This window comes from Ursus americanus, chromosome 2, assembly GCF_024610735.1.
Source record: "Ursus americanus isolate L20-20 chromosome 2, mUrsAme1.1.p, whole genome shotgun sequence".
NCBI classification, from domain to species: domain Eukaryota; kingdom Metazoa; phylum Chordata; class Mammalia; order Carnivora; family Ursidae; genus Ursus; species Ursus americanus.
In genome coordinates this window covers 34,358,161-34,370,477 of record NC_142128.1, presented here as the reverse complement: position 1 = coordinate 34,370,477, position 12,317 = coordinate 34,358,161, and the positions used below count along the sequence as shown (strand labels likewise).

Below are 12,317 nucleotides of genomic sequence, written 5' to 3'. Positions count from 1 at the left end.
TGTACTTCTCTTTCCTGGGTGCTTTAGGGTCTTTATTTAAGTTATAAAATGTTACAGGTGCGTTAATACAAAAAAGGAAGCTATCACCTAAACACACGATGAAACCAAAACAGAAAAATGACTGGGATATGGGAAAAGATCAGAATAACGATTCACGAAAGAATTTAAAATAAGCAAGTCACACTGGCCAGACGGTCCATCTCGGGATCCCCATTAGTGTGCTTTCCCAGGTGGGGCGGCATGTATCACTGTCACCTCACCGGGTCTTTTCTCCAGCAACCTCGCGCCTTCTCTTGGCCCCACCCCTCTACGGAGGTGAGCCCTGGGAGCAGTGCTTCTCCTGAAGCAAAGAACACCTGCTCTGTGCTCTGCGAGCCCCAAGTGCTCTAGAACGTTAAGGGTTTCACATCCGGCACTGCACCCAGCTCCTGTGTTCTCAGGCCAAGTCCAGAATGTACTTCTTCCGTTCCCCTCCTTAAGGCTGAGATAAAAATATTCAGAATGTTTTTAAGAACTCCAAGTTGTGATTTCCTTGAGATAGAATTCTGACCTTGAGGCAGGATAAAGGAAGTAGCCTCAGCACTGGTTTCAAAGAGTTGCCCAGCACCTGCACTTGGCCAAGAGGGTGTTTGAAAACGGTCAGGTAACTGGTGTCACTCTCCGAATGAGAATTCTGGCAGTCTTCTTATCCCTTCTTGTCTTGGGAGGAGGTGTGACTGTCCAACGGAAGAGGTAGGACAGTCCTTTTGGTATTTGGGGACTGTGTCTGGAACAAGCACTTCTGAACCCAACTTTCTAGAATCTCAACTAGTCATCTCAGCAGCTGAAAATAAGAAATACTGAGGCCCTCAAAAAAAAAAGAAAGAGAGAGGGAGAGAAGTTTAGCAGAAAATGAGAGTAAGAATAAAAGAGTCCAAGTATATTATCTTACTTCAAAACAGAATGCGAAATTGGGAATGTAGTGAACTACTTGCTTTGTAGTTTATAAACTTCACATGGGTTTCAAAACCTATTTCTATCTCCACCTTCGTGTCTCCCTGACACATATAGTGCTGATTTTAGGCCAGCGTGGTTTGCCTTGGGGTCAGACAGGAATCACGATGATGTGATTCTTCGGGATGACATTTGGCGGGTAGGTTAAATGTTCCTTTTCACTGGGCTCCGTACCTCACAGCTCTGCGGTGCTGATGACTGTTGCCCAGGGACAGCAGTGATGCCACCAAGCCGTCCATCTGTAAGACTCGGACTGTGGATTTTCTTTGCTTGCCTAGTGAGAGAATTGCCCCTGATGCAGCTAGCATCCTTATTTCCCCTATTTGTTAGATATATGACATTCTGCGCATGCTAGACAGTTTGGTTTTGAGGGGACAATGGCTGTACCCCTGCACCTAAGATCCAAACATCAACTCAGACAGATACTCATCTCTGAAACTCACTCCACTACATAAGTAGCTCCTTGGAAGTCAGCAACATAATATTCTACCTCATACAATGACCTGGAAATTTCCTTTGATGGTGCTTAGTGATATTAGAGGCCATGAAAATGCAGTTGCTGGGCCACACAGTAGCTTTGTCAGCAGACAGATTTCTGGGCTCCACTCTGGGCTTCTGATTGGGTAGATATGTGGCTATCTAAATGTTTCATATGCTATGCCCCCCACTTCCTTTCACTGTGCAACCAAGTTTGGGACCCTCTGACCAAGAGTCAGCGCCATCAATAGAGCAAACCCTTCAAATTCTGTCTTCAGTCCATTGAAGAGCTGTTATTTCAAAACTCCTCCGTTAGCCTCGTGTATTTGGTCACTTCACATGGGCGTACCACCCGTGATGTACGAGACTAGGCATATTGGAGTATAAAGTCTTATACTGATCAAATCACAGATCCTCAGAGTGGGACATATTATAAAAGATTTTTCAGTCCAGTCCTCCAAAGTAAAGCTGCTTATTTTTTCTCTGTAGAATTCTGTCGAATAATCATTTAATGTAGCTTGAATCCATCCACAGATGGGATCTCTATAGATGAACCCATATTGACTTTGGAAAGTTCTCTCTTCAGGCAGACCATGGGCTAACACCTCTCAGACAGTATGCAAAACAAAACAAAAAACAAAGCAGTTTCTTTCAATAGCTTTGGAAATCACTTCAGCAACCAAGTGAGAGGTTGGGAGTTAGCATTAGTTGGTTGTGACTACTTGTTATTTGTAATTACTGCCTATTTTATCAGTGAGACTGAGTATCAAACTGTCCCAACTAAGCTAAAAACCAGCATGTCCCTTTATTGAAGTTTACCCACTTGCAAATCGGAGTCCCAACACATTGCATTGTTTCACCAGAGCGAGCTGGGTGAATTTACACTGGAATGGTTTCAAAAGGTTGGTGTATATTTCTGAACAAGATGTACAAATATTTTTAGGGGTTTTAAAAATAATGTGTCATATTTTCTGTACTCTTCTTAGGAACAGTGTCAGTGAAGAAAAAAAGGTGGATTTTGACAATGTGACGTTTAGTGGGGTTGTTTTTTGAGGCTGAACTATTAAAACAGAATATGCCAGTGGCGAAGTAAAGGGTCTATTTGTTATCTATCAGTAAGAGGAGAAGTGCCCAGAGTGTTATTGTGAATAACATTCTCTTAACAAAGCTCCTTTATTTTCTACCTGTTGATTTGACAAATGAATATCAAGATAACATCTTAGAATGTTACAATATGTACATACATTTCCCTTTTCAGTTAATGAAGTAGCCTGGGAAGTTGACAAATTCAGAAGAGTATATGTTTTTGAGGGGAGGGGGAAATATTAATATAAAAAAGCGTTACTTGAACTGTTTGCATTATTAATCAATTGATGTTTATTTCAATTCATTTCATGTGATTATTTTGTTTATTAGATCAAAGACTTTAAGATTTATTATAAAAAAAGGTCTTTCCTTTTTTTTAGGCTTCTAATTTTTATTTTTGAGAAGTAAAGGCTGTAAAATTGACAAATTTGAATAACCCTAAAATTGCATGAAGAAGAGATGTTCTTAAGACCACACGGCATGACTCTGTAGGCAATGTTAGAAGATTTTGGCATTCATTGTTGAATTTCGTGCACACGTTTTATTTTATTTTATTCTTAATTTGCATGTCAAGAAAGTGGTTCCCTTTTTTTTCCTCGTTATTTCATTTTCTTCTCTGTGAAGACACTGTAAATTTATTTTGATCTCATTTTCTTTCCGTTAGACTTATTTTCTTCTGTAGTGACATTTAGAAAGGTATTTTTGGTATCATTCTTTGAATTCTTCAGGGGTTACAGCTAACTGGTGACAGAAAAAAAATCTTGTTCACATTTGTCGCTTACTTATTGCACATCTTCGTATTCTTATAATTTCTCTAATTTGCATGTTACAGAACTGAAGCCAGGACAAGAAATAGAAATTAAAGCGAGAGAACGTTACACAGTGGTCGTTGACTGGAATAATAATCTGCATGTTGTTTTCCCCTTCTCCCTCCTGCATGCAGGGATTTGGTTTCGTAACTTTCGAAAATAGTGCCGATGCGGACAGGGCGAGGGAGAAATTACACGGCACCGTGGTAGAGGGCCGTAAAATCGAGGTGCATGTTCAAAATATTTTCCTTTACATCTTCTTTATAAATGTCTGCTTCACGCTCATTCGTTGTTCCAGATGCATCATTGTGTCTTGTATGTGACCCTACTCCCTTCTCATTGTTTATATATATACATAATATTTATATATAAAAAGGAAAACTGGCCTTACTTTTTTTTAAAATTTTACTTTATTATGTTCTTATTACTGATGAAAGGTGAATGGCAAAAGTGAGACATAAGAAGGGTTACTCTGAACTTCTTTTTTTTTTTTTTTTTAATTTTCTGTGTTTTATAATTGATGGGTGCAGTAGGTTCCAAACAGTGGAGACAGTATGCAAAACAAAACAAAAAACAAAGCAGTTTCTTTTCTTTTTTTTTCCTTTTCTTTTTATTTCCACTGCAGGGTTGACGAGGGATCCACAGTGGTGTCCAAATTGAGTCAAACGGTGAAAGCAGTAGAATTTGGAAGAACAATTGTTTTGTTTTGTTTTGTTTTTTAAATGAGAGGTCTTTGTCACTGAACCTTTCATTTTTTTGTTTAAGAAGCCAGTTTGAATCTTTGCATTCTTTTGATAATAAAGTGACTAACCAAACAGGATTTCCTGTTCAATATCTGGCCCCTCTTCACTGAAAAATAAATAAATAAATAAATAAATAAATAAATAAATAAATAAATAAATAAATAAAAATAAATGCTAAAATTTCGATACTCCGAATCTACTCTTTCTACCACTGGATCTCCCTCAACATGGCCACAGGGTTATATTTGTTAAAACTTTAAAAAAAAAAAAAAAAACCAGTTAAAAATGCTTTAGTCTTTGGAGTAAGATGTTGCATATTTTGCCTTTCGTTTTCCCCCCCTCGACGATAACGCTTAGGCCCCTCACCAAACTCTCAGTAACCATGGTAACTGTATACAAACCCATGCTGGCGATGGTGGTGAATGGTAAGTGGTGAAGTCCATCTGCCGCTTCACGTATTTAGTGCTGATTATCTATATACATATATATACCACGTGGATTTTTTTGACTTGTCGTATTAAGTTTTCTTGATGCTCTATTTTTTTGGGTACCGGTACGCCTGTAATTGAGTGTACGTTCTAAGCGAGCCTGGGAGGCACTGACTGGATTGAGATATGACAGTGCACATCTTACTCAGATTGTTAACTCCATATTGTGTTAAACAATGCACCCTCTCTTTTATCCTTTGTTAGCTGTGACTTTAAAGCTTGAATGATCTTGTTAATTCTTGCGATGTCAAAGGCTCTTGTTCCAAGTGTTGAATGCTAGATGTTGCTCTCCCGATGGTCCTTCCCTCCTAAAGTGTTGCACACGGCTAAATCTTGTTTGTCCCTTTTTTTTTTTTGACATTTATGTTCCCTTGTACCTTGTCTCTCCCCTCTTCTACTCCACTGCATGTTCCTTCATATGAATTTTATTTTGTGTTTAAAAATATTTATTGTTTCTGTGTTACCATGGAGTACACGCATGCTTTTAAATCTTCAATTATGCAGTTCCTTTTAATTTGCTTTTACTGTCTCCTTATTAAACTTTTAAATGATATGACATTGCTTTATTGAAATGATTTGTAAGTTAAAATGGTTATGAAGTAAATGTAATTATAAAAATGTATGATTTTGTTATGCACCTACTGCCTTTTATAAATTAAAATGCATTTTAGTTTTTTTTTTTTTTAATAAGTAATCACAGTCATAATGCATGCAACTAACTGAACTGTGGGCTGGCCCTGGAGGATGTGCTCATTTGAGTTTTCTATGTGCATAGGTAAATAATGCCACAGCACGCGTAATGACAAATAAAAAGACTGTGAACCCTTATACAAATGGTAAGTAGAGATCTGCCTTTTATAAGTCATCCCTAGCTCGGAATCTATTAAGTAATTTAACCAGCGAATATGTTTCAACCTGTTAGCCTTAGTGTGGCTACCTGTGTCCTCACTGCTGACCTGCTACAGTGAGCCACCTGAATCAACACGCTCTTTTTCAGTGACTACACTTATCGTGGTAAGCCCCGAGTAACGGGCAGAATTGTCAAGTCACCATGTTCTACACCTGAAACTAGTATAACACTGTATGCCAACTAGACTTCAATAATAATTTTTTAAAAGATAATTTTCACAACAGAGGTGAATTTAGTTTTCAACCTACCAGAGGTTGAAAGTGTGCATGCCCTTCCTCCAAAATCTCTCTAGAATAACCCCCATTTGGGGTGAGGTACAGTAAGTATTCAGGGATCGCCTGGGTCATTTACTTTGCTGTTATTCTAGTAAGTCAAGCGAGGATGGAGGTTTCGTTTGTTTCCTTTTTTCCCACCACAACCTCCTCGTGGATCTCTAGTCATTTCTGGAACAGGGATTGCAGAATTTGGTTCTGGCCTTGAGTCTTCTCTGGAGCTGGGAGGATTTTGAAGTGGCTTGGAGGATGCCTCCTGAGGAGCTCCATAGGATGAGTGCAGTATTTGCTTGTCTCTGGGTTGCGCAGTGCCTTTTTGAGCCAGACGAGGACGCGGCCGCATCCCGCACACCCCTTCAGGACAATCACCTCTGCTCTTCCGAACCACGAAGCTGTCTCAAAACTCCCCATGGAAAGAATTCACGTGTACAACAAGCGTTGAAAGTGTTCTACCTTTTTGATTCTTTAATCCTTCTCAGAATGCATCTCTCTTAAGATATATGAGGTTCGGGGGGAGCTGCCAATATGCTAATCACATACTTAATTGTACCAAAAAGCCAGGAAGAATGTAATGTAGTAGGTTAAAGTGTATACACTAAGTGAAATAGTATACCCATTAAAATGAGCGAGATGAGGACTCTGCAGGGCCCCCTAATGAATGAAAAATTTTAAGATGAAGAAGTATGGTGTGATTTCAACTAAATTATGGAAGGCATTGCTTCAAAATGCTAATGGTTCAGTTGAACTGTAGGACTGGAAGATGTTTTTCCTTTGTTTTGTAGGTTTTCAAAAATAATATATTACTGTAATAAAGGAAAATGTATGAAATTTTCCATTTTTAATATTTAATTACATGTGAAACATGGAAATACAGACTCATTCAAAATAAAAGAAAGAGGGGCCCCTGGGTGCTTCAGTCATTAAGTGTCTGCCTTCAGCTTAGGTCATGATCCCAGGGTCCTGGGATTGAGCCCCCACATCGGGCTCCCTGCTCAGCGGGAAGCCTGCTTCTCCCTCTCCTACTCCCCCTGCTTGTGTTCCCTCTCTTGCTGCCTCTCTCTCTGTCAAATAAATAAATGAAATCTTTAAAAAAAAAAAAAAAAAGAAAGAAAGAAAGAAAAAAGAAAGAAACATTAAAGAAAAGGTTAAATATATTTTGAATAATGCCCCTGCCAGCTTGGTGTCCTAGCCTCCCCCTCAGAGGACACCACCATTATAGATTATTGTCTACTTTAACTTTGCATTTTTATGCATATATATGTAATAAGTAAGTATTTGTAGTATTCACAGTATCATGTACATGCTTTTTATATAAATGATGTCATGGTGTGCACATCATTTTTAATTGGCTTATATATCAGTATGGAGTTCTTTCAATGTTAATACATACAGACTAAATTCATTCTTTTCAGTGGTTACATAACATTCTATGAAATGGGTATATGGGTTTATTCTGTTTTTTTTTTTTTTAAGATTTTATTTATTTAAGAGACAGAGTGAGTGAGAGAGTGAGCACAAGCAGGGGGAGTGGCAGGCAGAGGGAGAAGCAGGGTCCCCACTGAGCAGGGAGCCCGATGTGGGACTCGATCCCAGGACCTGGGATCATAACCTGAGGTGAAGGTAGACACTTCACTGACCAAGCCACCCAGGCGTCCCAATATATGGGTTTCATCTTACCTTCCTCCCATACCGATTGACATTTAAATTTTGTGGTGTTGTTCTGAACAGTAATATTAGCATTTAGTAGTTTTGTTTTTCTTTTTCTTTTTTCTTGCGCCAGCGACTACCCATTTGGCTAAGTCAGTCTCTTCTTATTTGTAAAGGGGGCACCATTAAACAGAGATATACCCTCAATGTAACAGGGCTCACCTTGAAAGATCAGAAGAATTATTTATTCTGTTGACCCATTTTTCCAGCTCCAACAACCCGAGTCGTGGCCTTACACAGTATAGAAATTTTCCACAACAGGGTTTGAATGCCCATTGCTGAAATGAAACAAAGTGATTTCTGTGTCATGAAGCCTTTCTACCTGGGTAAAAACAATAGCTCTGCAACTAGCCAGAGTTAATATGTGATGACATCAACCCGACTAGGGGGCATTTCCTTTAATTATGAAGTAGCAGCTGTGTGGGTGTGTGTGCACGTGCGTGCCCTCGTGAGAGCTATCATGCACGGGCATAGGTGCTCAGGCGTGCTGTTGGTGTGAGAAGATGAAGCAAGGGAAGCCAAATATGATTCCTTAAGCCATATGGATGCATGTTTATTTTAAAGAAGGAGTTATTGATCAATGTCCTACCCAGAGGTTGAATACTAGCCCAGCAGAATTTGGGGACAGAATTCAAAGCCCATCCATTAATAGCCAACATTTCTGGAACACTGACCGTGTGGCATCATGCTAAACATTTTAAATGCACTGGGCCCACATGAAGTCCTACAAAGAGGACATACTTATCCCTATTTTAAAGAGGCAAAACCCGAGGCTGGAAGAGATGAAGTCTTTAGTGAAGTCTTTCCCTTTTATTCTGGAGTAACAAAACTTGTTGGCCATGCTTGTGTGAATGCAAGAACATCGCTTCCGCTCCATCATCTTACAGACCTGCACACAATGGCAACCAACCACAATAACAAAAGGATTACTAAATTTTCAGCCCCAAATGCCTGTTTATGTGGCATAGATATCCCACGTCCCATTCCAGGTAGCCATGCATTCTGAGTTTCAGGGAATAAGTCGTGTGGGTTCCTCATCCATGTACCTGAAAGGGGGCACTTAGGGGCTTATCCTGTGACATGGACTGAGTATGAGACCCAAGGGGTGGATGGACAGTCACAGCAGAACTGGCTTAAGAAACAAATACAAATGCCAACTACATAAAACAGCTGGATTCTGTAGAAGCCATTGTGGAGACTTTTGGTATTCAAAGAAAAGCAGTTCTCAAGGCTTTTCCAGTCCATAATTTGTGAGTATCATCACTACAAATAACCTTTCCAATAAATTGCAATACAACAAAAGATATGGTGCCCTCTCAGATCTTTGACAAGAGTGACTGTGTTAAGAGGGGATATTATCATCAAAGAAAGAAAGAAAGAGAAGAAGGCAGAGAAAAAGGAAGGAAGGAAGGAAGGAAGGAAGGAAGGAAGAGAGAGGAAAAGAAAGGAAAGGAAGTTACTGTGTGAGATGACGGATATGTAAATTAGCTTGATTGTGGTGGTATCTTACAGTGTATATGTAATATCAAATCAACAAGTTGTACACCTTAAATATACAAATTTTAGTTGTCACTTATACCTCAATAAAGCTGGGGGTGGGGAAGAGAAGATAAGTCAGGACCCATGAAGTCACATCAAAATGAGAAAAGTTATAGTTACCAACTTACCCATCAGCAAATACACCTTCCCAGAGTCATCACATTTTGAGGTCATCTTCACATGGTGAAATGTCACTGTCGGTGCCACCATCACATTCATGCATTCCTTCAGTCACATGTCCAACAAGAGCTTAACCAGCCACCAAATTAAGCACAAGCAGGTTCTGCTATACCATCATCATGACATTATATTTCCTAGGACATTCGAACTTGGACATAAGAGAAGACTGTAGAGTGACAACCAGGGGTCTGCAAACACTATCCATCAGAGAGCTTCCCAAAGAGGGAGCTGGGCTCCTTCAGTATTGCTGAATCCTCCTGAGGACAGAACCGGGGCTCATTGTTCTCACTGCAGATCAAATGTTTGTTGTGCAAAACAAGTTGAGAACCAGATGGTCAGGGATTCCCTGGATGTCGGAGAAGCGGATGTTGGATGTGGATCTTTTTTTTTTCTCCGATAGCTTAGGAAGGATAACAGTTGGACCAAAAACTCCAAGACTATAGAGAGAGAAGTAGAGTTTGTAACAGCTCTGCCTTTCACTGGCTGTTGAATTACAGGCAAGTGGTTTAAACCCTCCACACGCCAGTGTTCTTAAGTGGAGACTGAGTTATAATGGGACCTACTCTCTAGGGTATTTGTGCTTCTTACAGAGTTGAGTACTCGACACAGGACCAGGCGTACAAAATGCCCTAAAAATTTAACTACACAATAATCTCAATAACAAGTAGTCATCTTGTTTCTTTTTTGCTAGTAAGTTGAATTCCCTGATAGACATATAATTTCAGAATCAAATATTCAGATGCCAGCAGAGGCTAGGCAGGTAAAATCGACAAGCAAACAGAGAGGGTCTGAAAGACTCACATTCTTCTTAAACTATTTTCATTTTCATACAAGGAAAAGCAAAATATTTCTCTACCAGAAGAAAAAGCAGGACAGGATAACAAAAGATTGCTGGCATTTGGCCTCTAAGCCAGGCATACAATAGGGAGCAGGGGTGTCTGCAGCTAACTGGCGGTTAAATGGAGTGGTCCACAGCCGATTGGTCTCTGTGGGATTCGTAATCTAAAGTTGGCTATTTTTACTGAACTTCAAAGAAAACCGGAGATCCTGTATTGTAATGACATCTGAATGTTGGCCATGAATATATGTTGCAAAAAAACATAGTGGGTGAACCAAATACATCGTGCAACTAACTTTTCATTTTGGGTGTTGGCTTATGCCCATTTCAGCTACCAGGTCCCTGGCATCCTCAGTAGATGTTTTTAGAAAGCATTGGCACGCAGTTCTTGAAACCCCTGTGGTGTATTTAAGGGTACTTTCTCGAATGTGTTTCTTTGATATCCAAGCCAGCAAAGCCCTAGAGAAGACATGTGCCGAATTTTTGTGTGCACATTCAGACTTGCCTTTTAACATCTAATACAGCCGTAGTTAACACCAGCAAGCTTGTGCAGTGTTTTTCTACAGCAGGCTGGCAGATGATCTTTGAGAAGCTAACTTTGATTGAGGAGGGGAGTGCTGATTTGGATGCAGCCGCCTGAGACCCAGCCACAGAGGGGTCTCTCTACACAGCTCCTGTGTCTGGTCTCTGCTCCATCGCCTCATTGTATGGGCGGCCCTGAGAGGCTGGGAGCAGTGGACTTTATCAGCTGTTCTCTTTTGTTGTAAGCCTCATTGTTCGGCTTAATGGCCTTGATCAAAATCTCTGAATTTGCAAGGCCCGAGGATGTACACAGACTGCCTGAGAACTTAAAATGGGGATCATTTTGTCCATCTTCCTGACAGTGTAGGCTCCTGTCTCCAGCATGGTTATCCCAAGGGTCTCTTCCAGATACTGGAGGGAGTCACAGGGACTAGGGGGTTATTTGCATGTGATTTGCATACATTTACATAAGCCTGCATGAGCTCTGTAAGGCTGAGCAGGGGTGATTCTGAAGGTCTGGATCCTTATTTCCTCTGCCTTGAAGACAGTCACCCCAACAGAGTCCTTCTTTACTAGATGTATATCAGGAAGCAGGTCACTGGAGGTTGTAAGGAGATAGAATCCTGGCCAAAACAGAATGAGCCCATTAGAAAAACTCTATTCCTTCTGTTCCTTTAGAGCAAAACTAAGTCAATATTTATGGAGCACTGACTATTTGCCAAATGTAGTTTTAGGTGCTGGGAATTCACATTGGACAGCAGTCCTGTTCACTTTACCATTAATTTTAATGAAGGAAAATGGTTATAAAAACAATTAAAAGAAAGAAAGAAAAAGGATAAACCCCAGTAGTGTTAACAGCTATGCAGAAAACAAAACAGGGAATTGAATCAGGGTATAGCTCAGGGGGAAGGAGGTGGCATTGAGTACTCTGCCCTGGGAAGACACTGGAGACCTGCATAATATCAGGTCAGCTTTGTCAGGAGCTGGGCAGAGTTCTGCAAGCACAGGGAACAGTGGATCTACATTGATCTAGAATGATCTTGGATGGTTTTATAAAGATTTAAAATCATAGTGTCATTGTAGCTTGCAGAGAAGGAAACCACGCTATGAAATAAATAGACAGGGGTTAGGTTGTGTGGTCTTGTGGGTCAAGGTTAGAGTTTGTATCTTCTAAGTTCAGAAGGAAGCTGTTGAATTTTGAGTAGCAGAATGGCATATCTGATCCACTCGTTTAAAATGGGCTTGGCCACTAGGAATACATTGGGTACAGGGAGGAAGAAGAGGAGTGGGGGGAGATGGAGTGTGTTAGATCATTGCTGCTGTGGTCTCATCCAGGTGAGAAATAGAAGTGTCTTGACCTGGGATGGTGCCAATGGAGAGGAATAGAAGTTGAGACCATGGAAATGTCTTTCAAAGTCGAACCAACAGGATTCGCTAGTGGGACCGTACATAGAGTATGAGGGTAATGGGAGAATCTAGGAATTATTTATCAAGAAGTTTGCTTTGAGGAGCCAAGCAGATGAGAGATGCCATTTGCTGAAGTGGGGAGACTGGGTGAGGAGCAGGCTGCAGAGAAGGAAGGAGGTGTAAGAAGTTGGGTTGTCATGCCTGTGGTGTGGATTAGGAAGGTCTTCGTTTTCCCTACAGTGGAAGCAGCCTTGTTTAGGAGGAAGGACCAATGACAGGCAGCAGGGCAAAACCTGCAATGATGTTCCCATGACATTTCATTTTGCTGCTCACAGATTCCGAGTTG

At 40.5% G+C, this 12,317-nt stretch overlaps 1 protein-coding gene across 20 annotated transcripts in view; it reads left to right on the top strand.

Moving 5' to 3' along the window:
• RBFOX1 (RNA binding fox-1 homolog 1) overlaps positions 1-12,317 on the top strand; it is a 1,395,365-nt gene that overhangs the window by 1,279,968 nt on the left and 103,080 nt on the right. For 17 of the 20 annotated variants that reach the window (XR_015728091.1, XM_087870651.1, XM_087870643.1 and 14 more), the window contains 2 exons: positions 3,500-3,592; positions 5,372-5,432. Coding sequence is in view for 19 of the 20 variants with exons in the window: in XM_087870651.1 (XP_087726777.1) it covers positions 3,500-3,592; positions 5,372-5,432 (154 nt within the window). In the remaining variant the exon portion in view is untranslated. The remainder of the gene's footprint in view (positions 1-3,499; positions 3,593-5,371; positions 5,433-12,317) is intronic. The other 3 variants (XM_087870645.1, XM_087870623.1, XM_087870641.1) reach the window with 1 other exon arrangement.